The sequence below is a fragment of the Phoxinus phoxinus genome (assembly GCF_949152265.1).
Source record: "Phoxinus phoxinus genome assembly, chromosome: 3".
NCBI classification, from domain to species: domain Eukaryota; kingdom Metazoa; phylum Chordata; class Actinopteri; order Cypriniformes; family Leuciscidae; genus Phoxinus; species Phoxinus phoxinus.
The window spans coordinates 40,376,486-40,395,464 of record NC_136878.1 but is presented as its reverse complement, the minus strand read 5'-3'; the positions used below and the strand labels follow the sequence as shown (position 1 = coordinate 40,395,464).

The 18,979-nt window shown below is 37.7% G+C and overlaps 1 protein-coding gene across 2 annotated transcripts; it reads right to left on the bottom strand.

The window, feature by feature from the left end:
* Nucleotides 1-84: 84 nt before the first annotated feature.
* dtx2 (deltex 2, E3 ubiquitin ligase) lies at nucleotides 85-18,511 on the bottom strand. 2 transcript variants are annotated; one of them, XM_079607107.1, is made up of 9 exons: nucleotides 17,443-18,471; nucleotides 15,194-15,782; nucleotides 9,602-9,660; nucleotides 6,866-7,003; nucleotides 4,856-4,923; nucleotides 4,345-4,506; nucleotides 3,349-3,510; nucleotides 3,001-3,090; nucleotides 85-1,090 (listed from the first exon to the last, which is right to left on the bottom strand). In XM_079607107.1, exons 1-9 carry the CDS (start codon nucleotides 17,765-17,767, stop codon nucleotides 830-832), a joined length of 1,854 nt encoding a protein of 617 aa, XP_079463233.1. In that variant the 5' UTR covers nucleotides 17,768-18,471; the 3' UTR covers nucleotides 85-829. The 2 variants fall into 2 exon arrangements, with proteins under 2 accessions (XP_079463233.1, XP_079463234.1); XM_079607108.1 differs by lacking the exon at nucleotides 6,866-7,003 and having other exon boundaries at nucleotides 17,443-18,511.
* Nucleotides 18,512-18,979: the final 468 nt, after the last annotated feature.

The following is an 18,979-nucleotide window of genomic DNA, read 5'->3' as shown; positions in this document are numbered from 1 at the left end:
GAATTGCAGAAACTTTAGAACTGGCAATTCTGACCTCATAACGTGCATTTCCGAGTTTTTTTTTTTTTTTTTTGAGAGAAAAAAAAAAGTTACAATTGTGAGATAAAAAGTCAAAATTATCTTTTGCTTTTTTTTAAATCCGTGGTGGAAACAAGCTTCCATAGAAACCTTATTATGTGGAATCAAGACAAAAATTAAATCCCTTATGACCGTAAAAACAAAACAAAAACAAAAAATAGCAGCAAGTGAACGGCATCATCAAACCTGTCAGGTTAAAAACCTTATGAACTAAATTCATAGCTGCAAATTCTGAAAAAAGTGCCTTTAATTTCTGAAGCAGTAAATTTTACAGTACTAGTAAAGACATATGATTTGCATTGATGTGCAAATTTGTGTTTTCATATGTTGATGCTTTTAAAAGAATATTGTATCGATTCCCAGCAAAAGAGTGAGGATCATTGCCGCAGGAGCTCTACTGTAATGTAGTGCGTCATGAAGGACATCGCGGCCCTATGATGAATCATATTTTGAGATGAACGAGGCGTCAGAGGGCGAGTCTCCTCTTGGCTCGAGATTCGGGCGTCAACCAAAGACAGGGCCATTCGTGCAGAACCATCTATAGCTGCCTTACAATACGGTGAAAGTACAGATGACCACAAAGCCAGTGACCCCATGTGTGCGTTAATATTCTAGACTCAGCCAGATGAAGGAAGTTGCCGCCAACCCTTCGCACATTCGCATACATCCAAACCTCTCGCCAAACATCGTAACTCTAGTTTTCCCTTTTCGTCAAGTGTTATTAGATCTACAGCAGACGGAGCGGTCAGTTTCACATGCCCGAACCATGAGCCCCTTGGCTCTGAGCGTCTCGTTTCAGACAGTCCTCCGTCACACCCTGTGAAGCCAGTTCTGAGAGCACATTGTCCAGGTAGTTGGGGTCGGGGTAGCCGTGTCCGGAGACGTTGGACATCATCTCCGTCTTGTGGTGGATCTCGTTCCAAATGACGGTGTCAGGCTCCCCGGTGGTGCTGGAAGTGCCCACAGTGAAGATGAGGCGTCGTGTCCACGCCACCTTCAGAAGCTCCAGCACCTGAGAACCACATGATCAAGACCCTCAGATTTACAGTAAACACAGTCGGTGGTTTTCTCACAGAGAGAAACGCAAACCAGAGCATTGCACAAAGATCAACATCAAACAAATGCGGAGCAAAACCTGTGTCAAGATTTATCGGGCAGTATCTCCGTATTTAGTCATTTAATAAATTTAATTTATAATGCACTATATATTTAGAAAAATCTCAAAGTGCTACAGGATAAAAAAGTCATTTGAATCATTACTATTCATCACCCTTTATGTCTGTCCGTGGGTTTTGCAAATATTTAAAGGGGGGGGTTGATTTTGATTTCACTTTTCTAAGTTTAGTTAGTGTGTAATGTTGCTGTTTGAACAAACAACATCTGCAAAGTTGCAACGCAAAAGCAAAGGGAGATATTTGCTTTTAAAGAAATTGCTTAAGGAATACAACAAACGGCTGGTAGGGACTACACGACATTCCTCCCGGGTTGTGACATCACCAACCCTAAAATGTACATAAAACCTGCCCCCGGGAACGCGTAAGAGTGTAACATTTGTCATTAATTCATCGCCAGTATTGTCTTAAATAACCCGTGCGAAGCTTTTATAACATAAGATTTTGGCCAAATGACAGAAAAAACTGAGCGCCAACAATAGCTACAAGAAATGTTATAACCTGTAAGTTAATGAAAACGTAGCGTGATGCACTTATTGCCTCAGACGCGGTTGTTCTAATGATGGACAAAACAAGTATCCTGTTAAAACGTTTATTTAGCATTTTTAGACCCTGCAAACTTGAATATTTTGTTGTTCCAAACCCATAAGACTCAGATTCATCTTTAAATATTCTCTCATTACTTTTATTTATTCACAGGAAAAAATAAACAAAAAGATAATCAACATGTTCAAGCTTTAAAAAGTACATAAACTGCTCCATTCATATGGGTTACTTTTATGATGTTTTTTTCAAGCTTGAAAATTGACAAAATTTTAACGAATTTTGCACACACAAAAAAGTTACATAGTGTAGCTTTAAGTTATAAACAAAGCATTTTAATTGTAAATACAACATTAGAATTTTTCAGAAAAAATAAAAAAAATTATATTTTTAAATACTTTTTTAGTTTTGGGGCCACTAAAGACCAACTACTGGCCCGATAAGGTGAACCAAAAAAAATCCTCACTGTGGGTGAAGCCACATTTACAGTTGCTCGCCGAAATTTCATAAACAATTTAAAGTAATTTCAATAGGAATCGGGAATTATATGTAAGAGCGAAACATTGACTGCAACTTTAGTTTTTCAAACTATTAGCCTTTTTTTTTTTGACAATGATGTTTTAATAGCATTGTGGTTCAGGTGTGTGAATGGTAGCAGGGAAAGCCATTGCTTGACCAGTCAAGTCAAGTCACATTTATTTATATAGCGCTTTTTACAAAGCAGCTTTAAAGAGATAACAGGAAAATAATGCAACACAGTTTGTTTCCAGAAGAAAATAGCATCACAGTCCAGCTTAAGCAAGTTCTGTGATGTTTCATTTTTGTTGTAAAAAAGTTATTAATTTAGTTCATTTATATAAATAGCCGCTCTGGAGAAAACCATGACGTCATCGTCCAGCTCAGTTCAGTTCTCATATAATGGTGTCAATGCAGGCAGATCAATAATATTGTTGAAAATTTAATTAAATGTTCAATTTAATGTCCCCAGCTAAGCAAGCCAAAAGCCAATGGCAACAAAGGTGAAAAAGGCGACAGTGGCAAGGAACCGAAACTCCATCTTGTATAACACTTGGCACTGGAACAGTTGATTCAGCAACTGAACGGTAATTTAACAGGTTTAATGTGTGAAAGTGGCTAGTGATTCCATATCGTGACAAATGAGAATGGCATGAATCTTTATTTGAACTGGGTCAATTCACTCTATTACCTTTCTGCCTTTGTCATTGTCAGGAAGGAAACAGAAGCGAGGGAATCCTCTGCACGTATACGGCTGTCCTGGGTTAGGGTGCTCAGGGCCCTGCAGACAAAGAGTGCATTAGGATAATGAGTGCTTCGTGCAGGCCAAGGCAAGGACAAAACCATCATCGCACAAAGGAATGAGTCAGTTATGCCCCCAATAAATGCAGATGGACGCCGACGTCAGTCTGCTGGATGAAAAACATTTGGCTGGTTCTTAAGGACCTCTAGCACTTATTATAAAAGTTGAAAGCACTTTTCTAATTGTTGAATCATGGTGCAAATAAATATAAAATAGTATTGGTTTGCCAAAACAGACCTGTATTCCGGGAGGGATGTTGTAGATGATTTGTATAGTGCCGCAGTCTGGGTGTCCAGGCAAAGACTGAGGAATACTATAGATATCCATGTTGCCCTTTGGTTGGGTGCCGGTCTTCTCTCCGTAAATCGTCTTACATGAGGGACACTGCAGGCTCCCGTCCTATCGTGTGACAACGTGACAGAAAATGGGTGCAACAATCTCTTTAAATGAAATAGTTAATGTGAAACTAAGTATTTGAAGCTAATCAAATCAATTCTTGTAATTGCATGCACCTATTTTGTCATTTTAGAGTAATTCCAGGAATGCATGACGTACACTACCATTGAACATTTTGGAGTAAGTATTTATTTATTTCTTAGAAGAAATAACACTTTTATGCATTGATCATAAGTGACAGTAAAGACATTTATAAATGTTACTTCTTTTGCATTAATGCTGTTCTTTTGAGCTTTTTATTTATTAAAGAATTCTGAAGATCACGTTTTCCATTAAAATATTAAGCAGCAAAACTGTTTTCAACGTTGATATTAAGACATCAGCATATTAGAATGATCTCTGAAGGATCATGCAACATTGAAGACTGATGATCCTGAAAACGCAGCTTTGCCATCACAAGATATAAATTACATTTTAAAATATTTTAACATAGAAAACTTGTAATAAATTGTAATAATATTTCACAATGTTGCTGTTTGAACTGTATTTATGATCAAACAAAAGCAGCCTTGGTGAGAAAAAGAGATATCTTTATAAAAAAAAAAAAAACACTTGGCAACACCAAACTTGTGAATGGTCGTGTCGATTAGAATACTGTTAAATTAATACTTCAACCAAACAAATTTAATTCGAAAAATTGTTTATTTCAAACCCACGTTTTTTGGGGTATTAACAGTTTTGCAATTTATGTCATCCATTATTGGAATTACCCTAAAATAGATATTAAAATAGTTGTATACAATTGACAGTTAAAAGTGTTGGTAAGAGATTGCACACCTTGGTTCCATTGTTGTACATGGCCAGCATGCAGGGCATGTGGAAGGTGTGACCACATTTTGTGAATTTGCCCACAGTGTTGGGCTGAAGAGACTGAGAGCACTCCGCTGGGACCTCATAACCAGACGGGCAGGCCAGGCGCTCCATACAGATAATACAGTCCTGAAAGCACAGATGTCACACATCTCATAGGGCAATATGGGTGAATGTCATCAAAATATGCCCAGGTCATGTTATGTTTTCCATACAGAAATTGAAGTCTATTCTAAGACCATTACGTTTTTTTGCATTGTAACATAAAGGTGCTTAAATTGTCATGAAAATGTGTAAAAATGGTCCTAAAATAGTCTTCACTTTCTTTAACTAATATATTTACTAAAAACTATATTTAACTAAAATATAATATTTTGTAATTCATTAGTGTATAATATTCTTTTTATAATATTTATACTCTGGGGGTGAGAAATGACCTGAAAAATGTACAGATTTATGCCAGTACATAAAAACATACCTCATCTGGAACCACAGGCACTTCCTCCATGTATTTCTTGATGACTTCCTCTGGTTTCTGAGCCGGAGCTAAGGACATACACAAGACACATTTTAACCTACTTGACGACATGAAGATTACATTTTATAAAAGAGTCCATGAAAGCTTAATCCGAGTTTTGTGGCTTGTGATCCATGTCTGTATGTTCTGATCAATTGTTAATTATTCATAATGTACTACATACATTTTTGGCCAATCAAATGCTCTCTATAATTAGACTGTCTCTGAAGTCAGTAATGCAGCTAACCTGGCAGAAGTAGAATGCTTGTTATGGTTTCTAAATGAACAAATACATTATGGAAATAGTTTTTCTAAGAAACAGTTAGAGATGCTATGGCATCAGTGTCCTTGTGTATTTCCAAGGAACCACAACCAAATACCTAATGCAATAATGCTTGCTCTTGACTTCCTGAATCACAATTTGTTTTAATGAGTGCATTGTTATGCATTATCACACACTGATTATATGCAGACACATAAGCTCATGTATACACATTTAACTAATAATTAGCTTTCCTCTAGAAAAGAAACACATTTTTGGTGACAGGGTAGGCCGGTTTTGCTTTGCATGTGAAGACCGTGAACATTTAATGTGCACATCGGTTCGTTTTGAAGTTACATCAAGGCAATTTTCGCAATTTACTAATGTAAACAGAAGTGTGCAGCATATGTGCCAAAATATGGAATCTCTAAGGGGACATGTTGATGGACAAAAAAATTAGTTGAAGAAAAAATATACTTCAATGCTTTTGAATTCACTCACAAAAGTTTCCTGAGAAACTTTGCATTCTCTCTTAAAGGCATTGAAATATAGTTTTTCCTCCCACCTCATATATCCATAACCAATTTTTCCAGTTTTGCGATCGAATGAAAACACAAAAAGCTTTGAAATATAATTTTCCTCCAATCACCATGTCCCTTTTGGGGCTCCGTACCTAAAACCCCATTATTACGGTAAAACCTTGCAGCCTGAGGTTTACAATTTAGCAAATAAAAATGTACAGAAATTAGCTAAATAAATTTGCTAAATGGTTATTTTCGAATATTCTTATATTTTAAGTGTAATCCACAGCCTCAAACAGCTTATTGCTCTTATGAAAATACTTTTTTTACATTTTAGAATTAAATGTAATAATAATGATGATAAACAATTCGCTAAGTGATATAGTTTGTTAGTAACATAGTATATAGAATTCAAATGATGTGAACGTGCATCAGCCTTCAAAAGCCTTCCAATCAGAATTTAGAGTCAGAACTGTCCTTTAAATATGGCTTCTTTTAATAAATCAATGTTTGATACTTACTCAGCATTTAACATACCATATAAAAGCACACACTGTTCGGATTACAGACCTTGGTGTTAGTTTTTAGAGTTGTCAGGCAACACTTAAATAGTCAGTTCAATACGGAAAAATGTGTTTAGGATGTTTTAGTAAGCCGATATTAAAGCAGTAAACTAACATTGCTTGTGAGTGTCAGTCTGAACCTAATATCATCTTCTGTATTAAAACACATTCAAATGAAAAGCATTCACCACAACACAGGTTATTTAGGGTTAGAGAAAGAAAAGAAAAAAAGACCAGGGAACAACTGTTATTGGATAAACCCCCCAGCAGACATCTGTCTGCAGTGTCCCACAGGTGAGCAGGCAGGTGTCAAGCTGAATACCATCAATAGTACATTCATTATGTGATCGAGAGGATGGAAGCAAGACAGCATGACCATGACAGCGTAAACATGAGATGGGTGAAAACGTGACGGCAGAAGCAAACGATAAACAGCAGAACATAAACATCTCGCAATGGCTGGACGGAGCATGTCGGAATGAAGCTACAGTATTAACCCCCTGGGGGAAATATAATTAGAAAGGAGAATGGTAAGGAAAAGAGCAATTAAACAAAAAGGACAGCAGCAGTTTGCAGGCCAGTGGAGGGCAGGTTCGTGTCGGGCTGGTTGGCGGTGCTTAACTACCTGTCCTGGACTGTCTCTTTGCCCTCTTAACGGAGCTGGGCTGGCCTTTGGTGGGCCGGCTGGAGCCACGCTGGGAGAAGGGGGCGGTCATGAAGCGAACTCCCAGTCCTGCGGCTGACATCAAAATGGAAGCCATGCCTGGAACGGCCGGAGGCCATGTGGAGACATGCAGGAGGAAGGGAGGAGGAGGAGTGAAGGAAAGGAAGAGTAATGAGCCAAGAGTGGAGAGGCCAACCACAAGTGGGGCATGCTCTGATGAGGTCAAGAAAAGTTTAGGGTCCTACTCACTTCTGCATCTGATGCAGAGCAAATAATATCGGTGACAAAAACATCCATCTATAGATGCTGAGTACAATACTACCTGCTATTAATATTCAGTGTAGGACTAAATGCAGTACACGGGATCCAATTCGCTTTGGAGACTAACTGTGATCCGATCACTCAAACCACCTTCAGAGGAGACATGGGACACATTGGTCTCACAGAGTCAGACTTTTAACTATTTGCATAACGTCTGGTCCATTTTGACAGGAAGAGACCATCTGATTGACATCTGATGACCAAACACTACTCGTGTTGCTTTTAAGTGACGTTTAAGGGGCAGGACAATTTGAAATCCATTACAACATGATAATAGAACAGCATGACAAAAAAAAAAAAAAAGCTGCAAGCAAGCAATGCTTCCGGATACATCAAAATTACATTAAAGCTTTAAACACACCAAGACATATGACCAAAACTGAGCATACTGTAAGCATTACGTTTTTAAGACGGCATGTCAAGTTTAACATTTAGGCCTGGTTCCACAGACAAGGTTTAGACTAAACCAGGGATAGGCTTTAGTTAAATAAGGACATTTAAGTAGCTTTTATAAACATGCCTTAGAAGAAAGAAAAAAAACATTACTGTAGAGCATCTTGAGACAAAACAATGACACTGACATAGCGTGGGACTAGGCTTAAGCCTCGTCTGTGAAACCAGGCGTTTAAGTTAAATAGTTCAACTTTAAAAGTCCCCTAGAAGTCAATAATGTTATCATAATAATGTTGATCACAAAATTTTCCCCCCGTGAAAATAATTTATTCATGCCTTAAAATAGCTTGAATGTAACACTAGACCCTTACTTCATTTGAATATGCAAATTAGCCCCCGCCTCCACTCACTCACACCAGATCGGACTACCTTCACTCGGTCAACTACAGTAAACGCTACACAAGAGGAAATATTGGTTTAATTCAGCCATAAGCATATGCTAAGCACCCTCAGTTGATACTGTAATACTATCATATAGACAAAACAGATTTGGTAAATGCACCAGTGCGTATTTGTGTTGGCGTTCTAGAGACCGTCCAATGTTTTAATTTACAACGTGTTTTTGCAGCGGTGAACAAAGTGGCCAATCAGAGGGGTTCATTCAGTCAGAATCCACTCACTGGACAAAAATCTGGACTTTTTGTTCAGCGCCGAGTTCTGCCCTCCCGCGAAAACCTCTTATTAACAAAGTGTAGACAAATGTAAAGAAGAGATTCATTGTGCAATGTAGACAACTTTATTGATTATAATGGAACTGTGAGATCACAAAATGAGATGAGTGACAGCTTCGGTCTTTGCAGGTCTTTTAGGCTTATATACTGTATAATCCATTCAGAATTTGAATAAAAGTCAACATAATGGTAATTTATACCATTAGCCTTTAGCAGTGTGTTCTGTTTTATTTTTCTTCTGGATTCAGTTTCAATAGTTTCATTCAACTTTAATAAAAAAAAGTAACTTATTTTGACAGGTTGTCATGAAGATCTTTGAGTGCCTGTGTGTATATGAAATGACAATGCTCGTAAAGAGCAGCTCTGGAGATGAAGATCATTTGTTCACGTCCTCATACAGTGAGACAAGCAATATTCAGTTAGTTAAGGTGTGAGATTGCAAAAAAAATTGGATTTGTGTGATTTTTTTCTAAATTATGCGATTTTTTTAAAAATGTCAGTCATTTGTTAACAAACTAGTATTAATTACTTCAATGAGTTCATTGTATCAGCATTAAATTATTACATTGTTTAAATTAATAAATTTTTAGCTAACTGTGACTTTGTATATGTACATTTCTGAAATACTAAGACAAGTTACGTCTAATAAATATATAAACACAGTTACGGTGTATGCAGATTCAGTATTTATTTATTTTTTGCATATAGTTGTTTTGCATTGCTCACTTTATTCAAAACCCACCCAAAATCTCCCCACCTTCACTCTAGTGAAAATTACGTTAGAAATGTCACTTCGCTCCAGATCTGTATGTTCCCCAAATGCCTCGTTCATCTTAGTGCTGCAGCTGTCAGCTACAAGAACAACAGATATTCAACATCCCCAGACACGCGCCATTAGCCGGAAACTTGTTGAAAGGCGAGCGCTTTTAAGACACACCAACACAAAACCCACAAGCTGGTGACTCAGTGAAGCCGCTAATGTCACAAATTGATTTGTGACAAGCAGTCGACATAAGACAAAAACATCAAGGTGGAAACGCAAGTCTGTGGCATGAATATACTTGTGACATTCACTGAAGGATGCTAAAGCTAACTTCACTGACTCTCACTGCTCTGGGAAACCTTCGAGTGGTTCAAACTGACACTCCCAAGAAACAGTTCAGCTGCTACTGCAGCATCAAACACCTTTCTGCCGTGTGGAGGAGACCCCAGTGCATCACTGGAAGGATTTTCTCCTGTGTGAGTACCGTACCTGCCAGCGCCGAGTTCACACTACTGGATCCGTTCATGTGTAGAGGGATGGTTGGGATGCTGTGGAGACAGACATATACACACTTTAATGCATGAGAACAAGAGCGTTTGACAAATGCCTTAACTCCCATTACAGGAGTTGTGTCAAGTTCTTTTTATTATACAAAAGAGAAAGCAAATTTGATTGGTTGAGATTGTTGTAGATGACCTAGTAAAGATAAAATGAAAGCAAGACACTTTCCACGGAAATCCCCTGGCTTTCTCGAGCTGTCATGGTGTAATTCATGCTATGCCATCTGATCTGACATGTCTTTTTCATAAACACTCCCAAGTTTGAGGTCAGTAAGATTTTGAAATTAATCCTTTTGGTAACCCTTTACTTGAAGTGGTGTGCATAAGACTGACATGACTTCATAATCATGACATGACACATGAATATGAAGGAGGTTTATGCATGTTTATGACAACTGTCATTAAGTGTCATTTGCTCAATTATGACATTTTTATTGCAAATATGACATTGTTTGAGATGTCTTTGTTATGACACCTTAACATTAAACCAATACACCATAACCTGTCAGTGTCTTGGTCATGACAACTTGACATTACTAAGACAACACAACCTGTCATAAATATGTCAGAAACATGACATAGCAGATTAATAATCAAACTTAAGAAACCACTTTGCTTTATGGGTTAACATTACATTAAACTGTCATGTGGTTGGTTTTGACATTGGCTGTCATGAGGCCATTATAACATTTTAATGACAAATTCAATTTGTACCACTGTAGTTGAGGTCAAGAAAAATATGCATGACACAGTTATAATGGCCTCATGACAGCCAATGTCAAAACCAACCACCTGCCAGTTTAATGTAATGTTAACCCATAAAGCTAAGTGGTTTCTTAAGTTTGATAATTAATCTGCTATGTCATGTTTATGACATATTTATGACAATTTATGTTGTCTTGGTAATGTCAAGTTGTCATTACCAAGACATCTCAAACAATGTCATTACAATTGCATTAAAAATGTCATAATTGAGCGAATGACACTTAATGACAGTTGTCATAAACATGCATAAAACCCCATGTCATGATTATGAAGGTGTCATGTCAGTCTTATGCACACCCCTTCAAGTAAAGTGTTACCAGGAACACAGTTTACAAAGAAATATTCAGCAGCACAACTATTTTTAACATTGCAGATAAATCATTCTTGAGCATCAGCATATTATAATGATTTCTGAAGGATCATGTGACACAGAAGACTGCAGTAATGATGCTGAAAATTCAGCTTTGCTATCACAGGAATATTACATTTTAAAGGGGTTATGAATTGAGAAACCAATTTCCTTGATCTTTTGACATAAAAGAACCAAAAACAGAAACCAAGCTCCGAAAAAAAGAAGAAAAAAAAAGAAGAAAAAAATAGCTTGAGTGGTATAAATACAAGACAGACGCAAACACCGGATTACTGCAGCATCAAAGCGATAAAGATGCCTCTGAGGATATTGATATAAACATTTCCACATTCTTTGCATTGCCTTCATTGTGATCCGAAGCGTGGATGAACTTTATTTTTAACGAAGTTCCAAGTCACGTCAGTTAGACTGTTGGTTTGTTCGCTTCATTTTACAGCGTATTCATTTTTAAACAAGACACAGTTCGACGCAGGCTTTTCAGAGAGACTGAATAAAAGACGATGCAGTGCTGACTATATTGAAACCGACAGTAATGTCGCAACACAAGTGTGAGTAACAATGTTTTTACCATGTGTCACTATTGCTTTGTCTGTTACAGATCGTTTGATGTACTCACTTTACTGAAAATGATGAACAATGAATATAACAACGACAGTGCAAAAACTATGGCATATTCAATCCTAATTAATTTACACTGAACACTGCAAGCTATCCTCTGTCAACTATACCTGGTAACTCCGAGTACTTAAACTTTATTTGCCACAACCAAGACTTATAAAGCATGTTTCACAAATGTTTCATCTATGGAATGAGATAAAGACCTTGCTGTAACGTCTTCATTTTAACTTAATATAATAAAATACTACCTAACATAATATAATAAATTACAATACTACCTCACAAATACATAAGATATAAATAAAAATGATTAATTACTATGCTGTTGCAAACTGGAGTATCCTTGGTATTTATTTAAGGTGTAGTGTTGTTGTCTGATTCGGGATCAAAATAATCACAAATGTATAAAAATGCAGTTCATGACCCCTTTAAAATATTTGAATTTAATATAAAATATATTAAAAACATATTTTGAGACTTAGAGTGAGATATACGAGACTTTCAAAACAAGCATAAAAACAATTACAGATCCCAAACTTTGGGGGCAGTGTGAATGCACATAATAATCTACACCACCCCAAAATAAGATGACAAAAGAATAATGAGTGCACAAAAATTAATCAAATAAAAAAAAATCAATTTCCATGTTTCACTGGTTGATATGACAGTGCTCTGCATCGATTCAGCATCGAACAATGTTTTCAGCAACAGTTTTTTTGTTAACCAATTTCCCACAATGACAAGTGTTCTGCAAACTGGGTCATGGATATACAGTATAGAGTAAATCCCTCCAATGTTATGCATATGACACAGATGTTTCTGCTACTTACATAACCGTTACAGCTTTAACTCAGTAGTGGCGGTACAATTCGCAACAGTTACAGTACACTCCCACAGTCATCTGAGAACCGCATGACACAGTCGGGTGTGATGAGGCCATATGCCGGAAAACATTCAGCTCTTCACTCTCTGTGTAAACTAACCAGCAGAAACTGTGCATTTAAACTTAAGTTTAAGAATTTATTCAAATCCCTAACCTTAAGCATTCAGCAAATCTGAGCTTTTGTAAACAACACGAATACATTTTATAAGATTCGTCCAGATTGTTGATTTTTTATTACTTGGGTTACACTTTCAGCAAGTGATTTTGGTTTCGATTTCAGACTTTTCATTTCATAGCGATCATGCGTCAGATCATATCTACAGGAGGTGTATTTTGTCCATATGAGAATCAAACTAAGGTCAGGTATGGATGCTAGTGCAAGCTGACTGTGGGAATAAGGAGTGAGAAAAACATGTCTAAAGTTTCCTGGTTCCCCTTTCAACCTAGTTTAGCAGAAGAGAACAATAACTCAAATCTGGGTCTTCCCCTTTCAGTAAGTGCAGACTTGCTCTCCTCCACGTGTCCTAAAGCAGACCTCTACTCCTGTAGATCCACACAGAGGAGAGGATATGACACCATTACACAGAGGAAAAGACAATTATAGTAGGGGGACAAAAGGGAGGATGATCCTTCCTTACTGCTCTTGAATAAAAATTAGTCCAGACAGAGGAAATGATCATGCTATCATAAGCTCTGTTTCCATCCACCTATTTGTATGCGCATTTTAGAATATTGCACAAAAAAAAAAATCTGGATGGAAACGCAAAAATGTGCGTAAATAAAAAAAATGCGCATAAACTTTGAGTCAGATAACATGCGCTCAATTGAGTCAGATAACAAACTTTTTATCTGATAAGAAAGCATGCGCATAAACTACGATGGAAACACCTTTCCCGAATAAATTCCTCAATGCGTATCAAACAAGACATGGCTTTGCGATGGGACGGCATGACTGGACTGCACAGTCTGAAATGATACTAAACCACTCATCAAAGTGGTTAAGTATAATCACCTTCCATCACGAAAGCAATATAACTTTACTGCGTATACTCTAAGGCGCAAGTGTGCTAAATTATTATATACAGTGGCTTCTCCTACAGCACCAACTTCAGGTTTTCTTAGTGATATTTAGCGGAAGATTATCAGGAAGTGACGATTTTGTTCTCTTCGGCTCACTAGATGGAAACGGTGGTTTATTCTTAATTTTTTTATACAATATTCCAATTTTGCGCTTGTTAAATTTGCAACTTTGAATGGAAACATAGCTTACAGTGGATATCCCACTAATCCCATATTTTAAGCTCATATTTTTTGTTAATGCATTTTCATTGCATGAATACAATTCTTACCTACAAATATTAATCATTTATTATAGTATTTATCATTCCATAAAAAAATATTATATTAATTTAGCTGCAAATTTGTAGTTTTACTGTGGGTCTACTAGTTTTGTTGCTGTACTTTTAAAAACTTTGCATATTGTAACGTCTATAACTTTCATTGTAAGTTAATTAACGCAAAAACAATTCTGGTTGCACTATTTTTACAGTATACATGAACTGTCCTGAACCATAGAGACAGAGCGTAACGCGTCATAATCTGAAGACCACGCCCACCGGGGGGGACTTAAAAGTGGATTACAGGCTGGAACGAATGGGTAAATTGTGGGATCCTGACACTCAGTATGCACTAAAAATACAGTTACGTGTGCAGTAAGTTAAACATTTGGTCACTGGTGAGTCAAATATCCAAATGTCAGTTTTATATATTATATAACTGGTTATATAGCCTCTCGCAATGCAAAGTCAATGGAGACGGTTGGATTGTTCTCCCCGCCGGTGTGGGCGTGGCCTAAATACGCTCTGTCTCTATTACTGAGCAATATAAAAGGTACTACATGGACTTAGGGGGATAGTTCACCCAAAAATGAAAATTATGTCATCATTTAAGGTGTGGTCACATTTACAGTTGCTCTGCAAAACAGCGCAGGCGAAATCCAGTGATTCTAGCAGAAATCTTGAGTTTTGTGTGAGGGCAAAAAGATTTTCCCACGTAGATTTTCACTCATTTTCAAGTTACACAAACTCATTGCGTTGACAAACAGAAAGCTGCTTGGTTTGAAAGTGACTTCTGTGTGAGCTGTGCTTCATACATCACTACACTATTGACAATGGCCTTTTTTTACGGTAACACTTTTTTCTTCTTCTCCAGAACACGAAAGAAGATATTTTAAAGAATGTTGGTGACAAAACAGTTTTGGATTCCATAATATATAAAAACACTCAGACATTTCTCATAATATCTTCTTATGAAAGTCACAGGTTCGGAACGACACGGGGGTCAAATTATCCCTTTAACATGGGTAAAGTTTAAGTTTGGTTCTGAGTTACTATCTAGTTATTACACAATAATTACGTCATACAGAGAAATAACTATATATATAATGCTTTTTTGTAACTAATAACCAAGCCAAAACTATTTTCTGCAGTAAATTATGCCACAAATGGATTCACAGAATGACTGAGCTTACAACTACAAAGACCACATGAGAACGGACACAATGGCAGGAAGGAGAAGACCACTGTAGAAGATGAAATACAACCTTTTGACCTTCGGTGTCATTTGAAATATGCGGGTCAAACATCTTGTTTCCTTATAACCAAAAAAAGCCATTGAGTATTTTTAAACTGCGCTCTGTAGGAGAACAGCCACGCTTGTGTGCAAAGTCCTTGAAAATATGGCTAAAATAAGTCTCTCTTTCCCTTAGGGGGAAAAAAATGTATATGGTGGTACCGTGATAGATTGAAGGTATCAGATGGCAATTACAGAAGTATTAAAAAAATATGATAACCTGCATTTTCAACTTTATGGCCTAGTAGTCTTACCTTAAGCCATTTGCGTGATGACCAAAAGCCTGCGGCGGTCCTGTGGGATGAGCCACCGAGGTGGGGGTGCTCCATGGGTTGTTCCATAACAGGTTTCCCATCGAGAGAGGTCTTCTGGGGTAGGGCGAGTAGGCTGAAGAGGAGCTGGTTGCAGGAAGTCTCCCATGCTGTGTCTGGAGGCTGGGTCTGTTGGCTTGCCCCGCGGAGAAGGAATGCCTCGACCGGCTCAGCATGGGTCCGGCGGTGCTGCTATTGCTCACGCACTGGTGACAGGTACAGGCCGGGCCCGAGTGAATAACCGAGCCAGACGTGAGAGGATACGGCATGCTGCCTTGCCGCCTGACGCGCCGTTTGAAGCTAGAAGTCTTGTTGACTTGCTCTAGAGCGGTGAGGTCCACAATGTAGTTGTAGCCCTGTGGGCTCAGGTCAGCTGTGGCCTGCCCTGCCTGGTAGCTGTGCTCAAGCAAAATGGAGGTTCGGATCTCGTACGCCGTCCACCCTCCTTCATCATTGGCCCACTCCCAGAGAACGCCACTGCCCAGGGCCGAAGACTGCGGGAACAGGGATCGTCGAACAGTGCGCATTTTTCCTACAGAGGGTTCAACAAAACATTTCACAGTAATTGGAACAAGATAATTATCATTTCTCAAATCATGAAATGTGCTTCTCTTCTAAAACACATGTAAGAAAGAGCTGTTATTTCATCCAGCAAATACGCTGTGCATCCTGTCGAAATCTGTACGCTTATTTCCTGAGATTTTTTTTGTCACCTCTTTCCTGTTCTTTTCCATAGAGACCACAGGTGTCGAAAGTCATTCAAACATCCCCCCAAAACAAGCCTAATCTCCAGCTAACAGACCAAACGCCCTTGTGTCATTCTGCAGCGCTAAACCGCTTTACCCAGCAGGCTTAATGACCTGTTGTCAAGAATGAAGCATAAATATCATACATTTGGAGCAACTCGATTAGTTTCAGTCAGCATTCGCAGTTCACATTAAGCTTATTTCACTATGTAGATTATGGAAGCACTTCCTTGACAACTGGTAACACATTTACGTAATCCAAATGAGCAATAAGCGTACATTCTTAACACTCCCTTACATTCTTAACACTCCCTTAAAGTGAAGTACTGTGGCGGTACTACTGGTATATGGTAAAACCATCACTTAACATAGCTTTTGGGTCAATAATAATAAAGATGTCCAAGATAATAATAATATATATTCTTTACATCTAGTCTAAAACGCTAATTAGATATAAGTCCTTAAAAACTTCTCAGATAATTATATATTATTTAAATGCAAATTAGATATAAGCTCTTTTAAAAATCTGCTTACTGATGCTGGTTTTTAAAAGGTTTTGGGGGAAAAAAAACGTTTGATATAATGACCCTAAAAATGTAAAGTGGTGTAAACGAAATTAAAAGTAAATCATAAATATACTTATACCATAAATACTGTGTAGACAAAAAAATTGTAGTATATATACTTAGCACATACTATCATAGGCCTACATATTATCAAATATCTATACACACAGGCCTACTGCTCAAAGGTTAAGAGTTATTTTGTTTTAATTGTTTTATAAATTATTACTTTTCTTCAGCAAGAAAACATTAAATGGATCAATACTGACAGTAAATCATTTATGTTACAAAAGTTTTCTATTTCAAATAAACACTGTTCTTTTTAACTTTTCCACTACACAGTTTCCACAAAAATATTAAGACGCACAACTGTTTTCAACATCGATTATAATAAGAAATGTGAGTAATCGCTGCAGAAATTTCAACTTTACGATGAAATAATTATAATGAAATAAATGACATATATATGAATAGAAAGTTATTTTGTAATAATATTTCACAATTGTACTGGTTTCACAGATTTGTGATCTAGGCCTATTTTTTTTTACAAATATCACAACTTCTTTAAATCATGAATTGTTTTGAAAGTAGTTTCACCATTTGACGTATCACAACCTGAACCAATGTTTTGGTACAAGTTCCATGTTATTATCATGTTATATAATGTTATATTCAATAACACAGTTAGTGTTAACAAAAAAAAGTACCATGGTACTACCATGTTTTTGAATATGCAGTGGAGTTCACTGGAGTTTGGGTTGACTAGAACTCTATATAGATGTTACACGAATATGGTAACGATTCATATTCAGTAGAGCTATTAACGAACGATGAGCATACTTTTTATAAGTCTCCATAAGTAGTTTAGTGAGGTCCCACTCACCGGTGTCCTGTCTGAACTGTTTGAGGTTGGGGATGTCGATGATGTAGGCAGACAGGCTGGGGTCCGCCTGAGCCAGACAGATGCTGCTGCTGCTGGGGGTCGATGCTCCTCTCTGATGCTGGAGACACTGCTCGATGAAGCTGCTCACCTGTCCGGTGTAAGGCCTCCAGAAGCCCAGATCATCCTGCCATTCCCAAACCACCGCCATCGGCTGAGCCTGTCCTGGCATCCCAGAGGAGGAGGAGGAGGAGGAGGATGGCGATGCGAAAGACGGTCCGTTTCTAGACCCACTCCCTCCGGAATGAAAACTGGAGCCTGTTGCCATTTTGTCAGTTAGAAAAGATCCAAACTGCCCGCCAGCGACGAAATAAGCTGGAGTATAAAGCAATGTGATGATTTGGCCCAGCTAACAACAACACCCTTTCTCCCTTTGATTTACAGCCAGCTAGCCGGCTAACTAGTCGTATTCTGTAAGATATTAATCAATATCGCCACTACAGTGTTTTATCCAGTAGTACACGTTAATTTAACCGCAGATTTGTGCGTAAAACCACTGACGTCGCATCATCTTGTTCGGTTGCTAGAGTCGCAGCTTCAGACTAGCCGCGTCTCGCTCTTTTCTTCGCCATTCAGTGCGTTACTGTACGGCTACCAGCCTCATAAACCCCTATCAGATAATATAACAGCTACTATTTTGTAGACAGCAGACTAACGTTGTCAGGTGGCTTATAGAAGAACACTGATGGACATGGTTTTTTAAAGTACGCAAGGGTTGTATCGTTACTTGCTCGCCTGCTGTGTGTGTTTGTGTCGCTGGTGGTGGATTCCCATAGATAGACACTGTGAAGCCAGACACAGAACATTCCCTATGGAAATCTGTTTTTGCATATCCCCTAACATTTTACAGGTTTAAATTAAATTAAAAATGGCTAGTTGGTTTAAATTACTAGCATTTCACGGTGCTACATGAAATGTATTCACTGTGGCCGTTATCAGATTTTGTCTCAGTTAGCTAGTGTTTGCATTGCCGACTTTTATTTTGAAAGTAGTTATTATAAGCCAATGTGACAAATGGCAAAATACAAGTCCCTCTATTTATTTATTATAAAGTACAAATACGCGCAATTTGTAATATACTAGTTTGTCCGAAACTGATGCCAATATTCACTGGTAATTTTTTTTCTGTCAAGTTCGCTGTCAACAGATTCGCAAGGATGAATTGGGATCAGTGAGCTGAACTGTCTGGAGAACTAGACGAGTCTGATTCGTGAATCAGTTTTTTTGTGAATTGGATCCACTGAAAAGATTCAACTCAAATGAATCGATTTCGTAAACGTTAGGGCGATAAGTAAGTAATGTGGTTTATTTATAATAAATTATGTTTCAATATTAAAACTATGTTACGCTGAATAGGGAAAATTATTCGCATCAATAACAAATGGCGATTAAATAATAATGACATAATTTCGTTTTTGGGTGAATCATCCCCGTAACACTCTGTAATTATGTTGATTAACTTTAAATAATTGCTTGAAGT